The 11,083-nt window shown below is 36.6% G+C and overlaps 1 protein-coding gene across 1 annotated transcript in view; it reads left to right on the top strand.

Annotated features, from left to right (window-relative positions):
* The window catches only part of LOC144309942 (WW domain-containing adapter protein with coiled-coil-like), a gene marked incomplete at its 5' end in the record, with an annotated part of 29,983 nt that extends 19,384 nt beyond the window's left edge, over window positions 1-10,599 (top strand). Inside the window, 6 exon segments of the mRNA XM_077890878.1 lie at window positions 77-199; window positions 1,327-1,475; window positions 4,793-4,911; window positions 6,382-6,568; window positions 7,547-7,674; window positions 10,482-10,599. Coding sequence (XP_077747004.1) covers window positions 77-199; window positions 1,327-1,475; window positions 4,793-4,911; window positions 6,382-6,568; window positions 7,547-7,674; window positions 10,482-10,599 — 824 coding nt within the window.
* Window positions 10,600-11,083: the final 484 nt, after the last annotated feature.

The following is an 11,083-nucleotide window of genomic DNA, read 5'->3' on the forward strand; positions in this document are numbered from 1 at the left end:
TTTTTTAGTTTTCAAGTTGTTACTAATACCATACTGTGCCACTATGTTTTTATTTTAATTTAAGATATGTGTTTAGTTCTTACAGCAGCTGTGACACAAGCCTCATTGCAGTCTATAATTCATAAGTTTCTTACTGCTGGACCATCTGCTTTCAACATAACTTCTTTGATTTCTCAAGCTGCTCAGCTCTCTACACAAGGTATTCATTTTCTTAGGTATTGTGAGAATTGTATATTAATTTGGAGCAGGGGGTTCATGGTAAAACTTTTTGGTTTCTGAAGAGACTAGCTATAACAATTTGATGTTTGTTTTACAGGATCCTGTAATTTGTTTTTAATTTTATTTATTTATTTATTTGAGAGAATGTACATGAGGGCGGGGAGAAACAGACTTTCTGCTGAGCAGGGAGCCCAATGTGGGACTCAATCCTGGGACCCTGAGACCATGACCTGAGCAGAAGGCAGATGCCCAATCTATTGAGCCACTCAAACACCCCTGATGTTTGATGATTTTTTTTTCTAACACTAGTATATACAGTATTTTTTTTTCCAGATGAGGCAAACATTGACATTTATCTTCCAGTATTGCCATTAAATCTGTAATACATATTTAATTCAGACTTTAAGTTGTCAATGTACTCTAAAGCTGAGTGTAAACTGATATAAAGCTGAGTGTAAACTGATAGGTCCTCAATTTTTATGAAACATTGAATATATTTTAAGTGTTGGTTTGGTTCACATTTGATGTTTAATGATTTTTGACTGACCACAGGATACAGAAATGCTCAAGTCCTGTCTTAAATTACCTATTTCTCTTCTCCATGAAACATCCAATGGAAAGAGGCATATATAGGAACAAAGAAGAAATGAATTGGTCACTTTGACTTGTCCCCCTGCCCCAATTCTGAAAACTAATAAACTGAGCAGAAACACTTATTCTGAAATTGAAATATAATAGTGCAAAGACTTAACTCTCTGGTTATCCTCATGAGGCAGGAGATAAAGGGGTATAACCAGGCCTAAATATAGAATAAGAAAGAACAAATAAGAATGGTGAGGATGCCTTCCATGTGAGAATAGTTCAGGCTTACCTTCTTGCTTCAGCCTAAAAAAACAGGTTGGAGGAGGCATACATTGGATGTGCTTCTCTAATTCACAGCTCGTTTTTAGTCCGTGACTCCAGTGAGTATTTCAGATTCTGACTTTAAACAGTTAAGTGTTCTGTCTGGTGTTCAGGGGGCATGTAGAGGGATGGAAAGACCTCTACATATATATTACGGAAGTTTTGGTTTATTTGGAATTAATTAATTGCTTTACTTTTTCACAGCTCAGCCATCTAATCAGTCTCCAATGTCTTTAACTTCTGATGCATCATCCCCAAGATCGTATGTGTCTCCAAGAATAAGCATACCTCAGACTAACACAGTCCCTATCAAACCTTTGATTAGTACTCCTCCTGTTTCATCACAGCCAAAGGTATGTTGCTTTTGAGGGAAATTTGGAAAAGAAAGCACGAAAGCACTCACTTCTGGAAAAACAAGTTTAATGTTTTAGACTCTCTATTGTAGGAAAAGCCCTCTTTGAGAACGTGTAGTAGTGGTGGAGTGAATGATGGGTCAGCTTAGATGCAGGTTAGTCTCAGTAAATTGAGGACTCTAGAGGGAGTTGCATCTATGCTACTTTTAAACATTTTTTTAATTAAAAAATTATATTTATTTATTTACAGAGAGGGCATGGGGGGGGGAGGGCAGAGGGAGAAGCAGACCCCTTGCTGAGCTGGGAGCTCACTGGCGGCTTGATCCTAGTACCGGGAAGTCAGACACATAACTGACTGAGCCACCTAGGCACCCCCATCATATGTGTTACTTTTATACGCTGATTGTTTTCTCTTACTGGCTGAGATTTGTGACCTGGAGGAAGAGTGGGATAAAGAAGGATAAAATAATTGTCTTAATATTTGTAGAGTTTTTTAACTTTTTAAAAGATATAACCTGTTTTCCAGTGGCTTTCCTCCCATACTTTTATTTTAGAAATGAATCCATTTCTGTGCTAAGAGCTTAATAGTATTATATTTAACTTCACATCATGAGAATCAACTACTATTTGCTTCATTTAATAGATAAGAGAATTAAGCCTTCAGTTAAATCCAGTTTTTGTGGTGGAATCAGAATTTAAGGCCTAGGTCTTTCTGAACACAGAATCCATTTTACTAAGCTTATACTACCTGTGTTTCTCCAAGCAAAAGTTTGCATGAATGGCTCCTCAGAGACAGTTAGAAAATTGCTGGTCTCTTCTTATTGGAATATAAACCAGACCTTAACAACACTGCCTTCAGATTTTATACTATATCATTTGAGTCTTGCCCAAATTTTTTTTTTTTAAGATTTTATTTATTCGTGAGAGACACAGAGAAAGGCAGAAACACAGGCAGAGGGACAAGCAGGCTCCATGCAGGGAGCCCGATGTGGGACTTGATCCCAGTACTCTGGGATCACACCCTAGGTGGAAGGCAGACGCTTACCTGCTGAGCTACCCAGGTATCCCTTACCCAAAATTTCTTAAGCAAATCTTAGTCATACTCATTCTTTGCTTTGTAGTCCTATTACCAGCAAAACATTAAAAGATTTGGAAGTTGGTATATGCACAAATTGCAGTTTTTTTTCTTAATGGTAAATTTAAGAAATTCTTTTTAGTTAAAAAGTAGGCTATTTCAATCCTTCATGCTGAAGATTTTTTTTTTTAAGAAGGAACTTTTTTTTTTTAAGAATTTATTTATTTATTCATGAGAGACACAGAGAGAGAGAGAGAGAGAGAGAGGCAGGCAGAGAGAGAAGCAGGATCCATGTAGGGAGCCCGACGTGGGACTCGATCCTGGGACTCCAGAACCAGGCCCTGGGCCAAAGGCAGGTGCCAAACTGCTGAGCCACCCAGGAATCCCCTGAAGATTTTTTTTTTTTTAAGATTTTATTTTATTTTATTTTATTTTAATTTTTTATTTATTTATGATAGTCACACAGAGAGAGAGGCAGAGACGTAGGCAGAGGGAGAAGCAGGCTCCATGCACCAGGAGCCCGACGTGGGATTCGATCCGGGGTCTCCAGGATCACGCCCTGGGCCAAAGGCAGGCGCTAAACCACTGCGCCACCCAGGGATCCCTAAGATTTTATTTTTAAGCAGTCTCTACGCTTATCGTGGGGCTCGAACTCACAACCCTGAGATCCAAGAGTTGAATGCTCTACCTACTAAGCCAACCAGGGGTCTTGCCAAAATTTTATATTGAAATAAAGTTAAGGCTTAAAGCTTTAGGCTTTTTCACAGAAGCCTAAAAATAAAAACGTATTGAAAGATAACTTGAAATTGATGCTAGGACAGCTTTTAGGTCTTCCTTAGCTTATCCCTTCCCTATTTAAGTCATTTATCTAAACTCATTTTAGGGTCAGTCTGGATTGATACATTTAACTCAAAATTTAAAAAGAAATTAGTCTATTCTGCAATTTCATACTGTTTGCACTTTGTGAGAGAAGGAAAAAATTGTTTCAACAAAGGAGATCTTCTTAGAGCTTAAAACTCGTCAGGGTGTAGTATCTTAGGAGTACAATAAATAATGACTAAAAGTGATTGTAAAGTTTTACAATCAGTTATAAGATTAGCATTTCAAATCCCTTATGTATATGGGCATCAATTTTTTTTTTTAATTTTATTTATGATAGTCATACAGAGAGAGAGAGAGAGAGGCAGAGACATAGGCAGAGGGAGAAGCAGGCTCCATGCACCGGGAGCCTGACGCGGGATTCGATCCCGGGTCTCCAGGATCACGCCCTGGGCCAAAGGCAGGCGCCAAACCGCTGCGCCACCCAGGGATCCCCATCAAATTTTTTTTTAAGTGGGAATTCAGTATTAAGTAGACCTTATAAAAATGCTTATAAAAATGATTTTTATGTAGCCAGGCTATCCAGATTTGTTTGGGGGAATATTAAAAAAAAAAAAAAAAAAAGGAAGAAAGAAGAAAAAAACAAAACTATTATTGGAGGATGTGACTTAATCACAAATGGCTGTCTGCCTTCGTGCCTTAATTCGGGGCTTGTGTTTAAAAGTACTTGTTTTCTTTTTCTGTGGCATGTAAGTATGTGTAGTGTACATATCCTCACTGACAATCATGGTCCTCTTGTTCCACCTCTGTAGGGTAACATGTCTTTGAAGACCACTCCAGTGTTGACTCATTCACTGGTAGACCAATCTATACGCTCTGCATATGTGGTTTAAATTTGAGCAGCTGTATTTGTATGATATAGTAACATTAATTTTTACTGATATAAAAATAACTGAATCAGAGGAGCTATCTTAGTGTATTAGAAAGAAAACTGGGCTCAACATTAGAGAACTAGTTTGTGTTCTTCTGCTTTACAAAAAGTAATCTTAAAGTCTTCTGGGCCATTTTATGAAGAAATTCTATGTTAGTCTCAAAATGAACGTGGCTCTTCTAACTGTGAACTTTGGGAAATTAATCTGACTGCAATTCTTGAAGTCTCTAGATTTTTCAGAGTTTAAGACTATCCAACTAGATTTGGAGGGGTGTGTGGATTTGGGGACCTGGATGACCATGATTTACACAATTAAATATGTCTATATCACTAATAATTATGAAACAATTAGGGGACAGCTCATGTTATCTTAAAAATTACTAAAGAATAGAAATAAGAGACTTCACATTGATAGTACTTTTGGTTTTATGTACTTTCCATGGTATTTATGTATATAATAGAAGCCTGTCTCACCAGATTTTGACATTTCAGGTTAGTACTCCAGTAGTTAAGCAAGGACCGGTTTCACAATCGGCCACACAGCAGCCTGTAACTGCTGACAAACAGCAAGGTCATGAACCTGTCTCTCCTCGAAGTCTTCAGCGCTCAAAGTAAGTTCATGTGTGTTGAAACATTTTTTCATTAATGTTGCATGCTGCATTGTTTGAATATTATAAAAATATATGTATAATAGAACTTGATCTTGTAAGAATCCATGGTTAGCCTAAGTTTTATGTATTATAAGATTTACAAAGGCAAATCTTACTCCAAGTAGGTTGTTGTCTCTAGTAATGAAGCCAGCTTATTTTTTGAAGAAAGTCATTCTTCAGATTTTACTTAATAGAATATGATAGGAGTAACAATATGTCATACTTGTACAAAGAGGGCACCTGATTTTATAATACTTGTTGGAAATGACATCATTTTTTAACCTCCTCATAGCAGTTTTAGATATGAGTGTATTGCTGAATCCAAAAATGGGAAATACTATTTCTCAACTGGTATGTGTCAGGTTTTCCTAAGAGCTTCAATTTTGACCCCTGTGTGGAGTGCTTGTCAGATAGGGCTGTATTGTGTTACATGTTTCTTTGTTAATTAACAAATACAACTTTAAATGATTTTCATTTGATTGATTTTCCTATTTTGATTTCTTGCTATGAGGTAGCAAAATAATTCAACTATTGTTTTTATTGTTGTTTTCTAAACAAGCATTTCAGAACTTTTACATCCAAATGAGAGTTGTTCCCTTCAAAATAATCACCTTGGGAAGCTGTCTACTTACTCCAGCAATGTTGCCATTGCTCAGAACATTTTTGGGAAATACTTCTTTTAAATTGTCTTTAGAGGCTGCAGTATTATTTTAAATATCCTCAGTGATGAAAACTCTTCATCCTTTGGGAGATTTAGTTTTTGGAAATAACTGAAATTCATTCAGAGCCAAGTCTGGTGAAGCAGGTAGGAAATCAACTTGGGTGATTAAAGTTTTGGTTCTTACCACCATATCCCCAAACCCTAGCCAAACCATACAGTTTTAAAAGAAGATAACTTATCTCAGAGTGTTATTTTGGGTCTTATTTTGCCACTAAACTCATTTGTTGCTGTCCAATAAAATGCCTGTATTTTGCTTCACATTATCTACCCTCTGATTCAGTATTTTGTTCTGACACTAAACAAAGGCAATAGATTTTTTCCCCCTCTTTATCTACATGTACTTAAGATGCAATACTCAGTTGTGCCTTATATCTACAACTGTTAAAATATGACCATTTCTTAGTTACATTCTGAGTAGTGTTTCTGGTATACAAAATCACAGGTTCTGCTGTCAAATTTGAAGAGCACTATTAGTTTAAATTTAACTGACATTACTGTTCTTAGAAGGGCCCTTTTTCCTCCCAAAAGTGTGTTTAAGGAGTACATGATATATAACTACACTTTGGATTTTAAATTCTATGTATTTGATGTTAAAATAACAGATTTTTCTTAGGAATTTGGATATCTTTAATTTAATAGAAGATATTGACAATTTTTAGGTATCTCCTTTTAAAAATATACTATACATTCAATTCTTTTTTCTCTTCCAGTAGCCAGAGAAGTCCATCGCCTGGTCCAAATCATACTTCTAGTAGTAATGCATCAAACGCAACAGTTGTACCACAGAATTCATCTGCCCGACCTACATGTTCATTAACACCTACGCTAGCAGCACACTTCAATGAAAATCTCATAAAACATGTTCAAGGATGGCCTGCAGATCATGCAGAGAAGCAAGTATGTTACATGATTCATAGCAGATGTTTTACCTTTGGATGAATGACAAAATATAATTTCTTCTAGAAAATCTAATCTAGATCACTGAATTTAAGCTACATTTAAAGTAATGTCTAATTAGATTGTCTATAGTCAGTGCATTAAATTAAATATTTGGTAAGCACTTATTTTAGGGCATTTATGAGATAACTTTTTATGGTTTCACATAAAATATTTTAATATACTCAGCATTTAGCACTGTGCTGAGTGCTTTATTTTCTCCACTTCTCAAAACTGTTAAGCAGTGCAGATGAGTTCTCCCATTTTACCATTGAAGACCCTTAAGACCAAATAAATTATATACCAAAGTCACCCAGTTAGAATAGTTATGAGGCTTAAAGCCAGGATGCTACTCAGCCAGCTGCTCTGATAGTTTTAGAACTTGTTCATACTATTACTCTTCTATCTCTCCACTAGACTAGCAAGTAGAAGTTAGAAAACAGTTTTGCTTTGGAATGAGGGACCTTTGGACATTCCAATTAACTGCCATTGGCTTCTCCCTTTTAGCAGCTTACTGACTGTCTGAAATTTTCTCTAAGTTCACAGAGGTAATATTGCATATCTTATGACATCAGAATACAGTGAAGTCCCTTTTAACATTGTTACACCTGAACTTTACTCTGGCTGACTCAGCATCTTATTAACCACGAATCATGAGCTCTTCTATCCTTAGTGCTATGCAATACTAAAATTGGAAATACTATATCCTCCAGAAGTTGAAGGGGGAAATCTTGGAAAAATACCTTCTTTCCACCATTAGACAGTTTTTTAAAGAAAATCCTTTTTCTCCTTTAGATTCACTATCATTTTTGTGGATTTAAAGGCGGATTGTTCTGTAATCTTGGTACAAAGTTGTCAGAAATTTAATGTTTTGGGGTTTTTTTTTTTTTTTTGTACGTGATTGTGGCATGTATGTGATCTTTATTTCTTTAATTATAGGCATCAAGATTGCGAGAAGAAGCCCATAATATGGGAAGTGTTCACATGTCAGAAATTTGTACTGAATTAAAAAATTTAAGATCTTTAGTCCGAGTATGTGAAATTCAAGCAACTTTGTGAGAGCAAAGGTAAGTTTTTCACTGACAAAGTTTTTGTCTTAGTATATCTTAAATCAGACTGAAGAATATAAATCAAATTTCATTTCTGAAATTTAAAGTTCTCTTTGATAGAACGTGTTCCATAACACTGTAACTGCATTTTTAAAAAACGATTGATTTAAGAGAGAGAGTGAGTGAGGTGGGTGGGGGGGAGCAGAGGCAGAGAATCTTTAAGCAGACTCCCTACTAAATGTGGAGCCTGATAACACGTCTTGATCTCTAGACCCATAATAAGATCATGACCTGAGCCAAAACAAAGAGTTGAACTCTCAACCAACTGAGCCACCCAGGTGCCCCACACTATGATTACACTTTGTAATTTAATAATAATCCTGGTGAATGGTAATGGCATCTAGATTTTAGTTCTCTAACCCATGGTAGATGCTTCATTAGACTTTTGTCTTCTAACTCTGTAAAGTACAATAGTATTTAAATAGTGAAATGTTATAACACTGTTAACATATAATGTTAACTAAATGTTAACAACAACTGTTAACACAGTTGACAGCAACTAATTATAAAGGGTCTCCTCTTCAATTGAGGGTAGTATTTGGTTGCTGGCCATACTTGTTTCAGTTGAAATTTCAAATCACTGTAAACATTGTCTTTGGATATTTCCAAGATCCCTTGGAAATTTAATTGTCTAGCAAGTATATCTGTTTCTGAGGTGTTTTCACTTAAACTCTTCTTGTCTCTCAGTTTTTAATCTAGTATCCTACTCAAGCAAGGATATCTACATCCAAGTAAATAGGACAGATATTTTTTACATGTGTCTTATAAAATCAAGGACAAATTTTTAAGGGCCTCTCACATCCTATCTTTATAAGTCACTGGGTCACAAGTAGAGTTAGTCTTAACATGAATCTACAAATATTTAGTAAATACCAAGTTGGCATTTATAGTAAAAATTGAAAACTGTTTTTGTCTAATCCTTTATTAAATTCTCTGGAGTTGTATTTTGAATATCAACTGGGATTTGTTTATGATTGCTCTGAAAGTACTTCAAACATACATAAAACTTGACTACATTTTGGCTTAATAAGACAGGTGATTTGACTTTTAGGAAATTATTTGCTGCCCCAACTATTGACAACAGTATACACTGATTACCAAGCTATAAATACTATATAATTATGCCTATTTCACTGGTACAGGCAGTAAATATCATACTCCATAGAAAAGAAGGGTCAGAAGTTCATGGAAGGTTTATGAAGTTCATGGAAACCTAGTTAGCCGTGGAGTTTATTTTATTTTTTGTTTTAAATATGCTTGTTAATTGGAATTTGACTCAGCTTTCTTTATGAGCCTATGTTTATATTGAGAATTTGTTCTTCAAAATGATTAGCCTCTTGCACCTAGTTTATTCTAGGCTTATTCTGTTGTGGCCTAGAAAACATATTTGGCTCAGGTTGTGATCCCGTGGTACTGGGATCAAGTCCCACATCAGGCTCCCTGCAGGGAACCTACTTCTCCCTCTGCCTATGTCTCTGCTTCTGTATGTCTCATGAATAAAGAAATAAAATAAAATATGTGTCTCATATTTAATATGTGCTGCCTTTTGTGTGTATCTGTGGTGATACAGTAAATGACATTTTAAAAAATCAGTCTTTATAGTCAAATTAATTGAGAAATTGTTAGAAAACCAGGAGACATTCTAACTTTTGTCATCCTAGTGTTTCATGCATTCACTGGTCATTTTGTCTTAACTCTAGACTAACACATTTATTTATTTTTAAATATTTATTTATTTGAGATGGGGAGGGGCAGAGGGAGAGAGAATTTAGAGCAGACTCCCTGCTGAGCACAGAGCCTGCCATGGGGTTTGATCTCAGGACCGGACCTTAAGATCATGACCTGAGCCAAAAGCAAGAGTTGGGACACCCAACTGACTCAGCCACTCAGGTGCCCCTAGACCAATCCATTTTTAATTTCTTAGTTTTAACTGTAGTTATTCATTTTATCTTTTTTTAAACATTTTTAAAAGATTTTTTATTTATTTAAAAAAATTATTTATTCATGAGAGAGAGCAGCAGAGACAAAGGCAGAGGGAGAAGCAGACTCCATGCAGGGAGCCTGACGTGGGACTCGATCCCGGTCTCCAGGATCAGGCCCTGGGCTGAAGGCAGAGTTAAACTGCTGAGTTAAAACTAGACCTGCCCTACGACCAGCAATTGCACTGTTGGGGATTTACCCCAAAGATACAGATGCAGTGAAACGCCGGGACACCTGCACCCCGATGTTTCTAGCAGCAATGTCCACAATAGCCAAACTGTGGAAGGAGCCTCGGTGTCCATCGAAAGATGAATGGATAAAGAAGATGTGGTCTATGTATGGAATATTACTCAGCCATTAGAAACGACAAATATCCACCTTTTGCTTCGACGTGGATGGAATTGGAGGGTATTATGCTGAGTGAAATAAGTCAATCAGAGAAGGACAAACATTATATGGTGTCTCATTCATTTGGGGAATATAAAAATAGTGAAAAGGAATGAAGGGGAAAGAAGAGAAAATGAATGGGGAAATATCAGAGAGGGTGATAGAACATGAGAGACTCCTAACTCTGGGAAATGAACAAGGGGTGGTGGAATGGGAGGTGGGCGGGAGTTGGGGTGACTGGGTGACGGGCACTGAGGGGGGCACGTGATGGGATGAGCACTGGGTGTTATGCTGTGTGTTGGCAAATTGAACTCCAATAAAAAGAAATTTTTTTAATTTTTTAAAAAATTAAATAAATAATATAAAAATCATGTACTATGTATTTCCCTAAATTAAAGTGGAGTGAGTCAGAGCTCCAGGCGCTTGACAACTGCATCCCCTCACACTGTGTCAGTTTTGGGGCCATCATTGGAGACAGCCATGGTTCAGTGTGTTTCTGATCGCAGAGGTCCATGAGTCCCCAGGACACCAGATCAATTTTTGGAATTATTTACATACTTAGAACAATTGAGATAAAGAATAAGACTCTGGTGAACCAGGCAGATGGAAAACCTCTCTGAAGGTGACAAAAAGCCAACAGCTCTAAATCTACAGGAGCTTACCCCAAATGGACACAGCGATTCCCTGGGGCTCCCTGCTCCTACCTCCACAGTCTCTATCTTTATCTCCCCCATACTAGATCCAGGCGGGGTCACACACATATACATAAAGATTGGTTGGTTCCACAGTGACTCTACACTTCTTTCCTTTGAAGAATAGCATATGCTGCATGTCTCTAATAAGAAAGTAATACAGGTTCACTGCAGAATCTGGGAAAAAGTATAAGAGAGAAAGTAAAGGAAATTTAGGGAAAACTAATATAACATTTGGTTCTATGGCTTTCCAAACAGGTTTATATGTTTTTTAAAATGGGGTCATGCTGTACGTTTGCTTTTTCACT

Source organism: Canis aureus, unplaced genomic scaffold (assembly GCF_053574225.1).
Source record: "Canis aureus isolate CA01 unplaced genomic scaffold, VMU_Caureus_v.1.0 ptg000268l_RagTag, whole genome shotgun sequence".
Taxonomy (NCBI): Eukaryota; Metazoa; Chordata; class Mammalia; order Carnivora; family Canidae; genus Canis; species Canis aureus.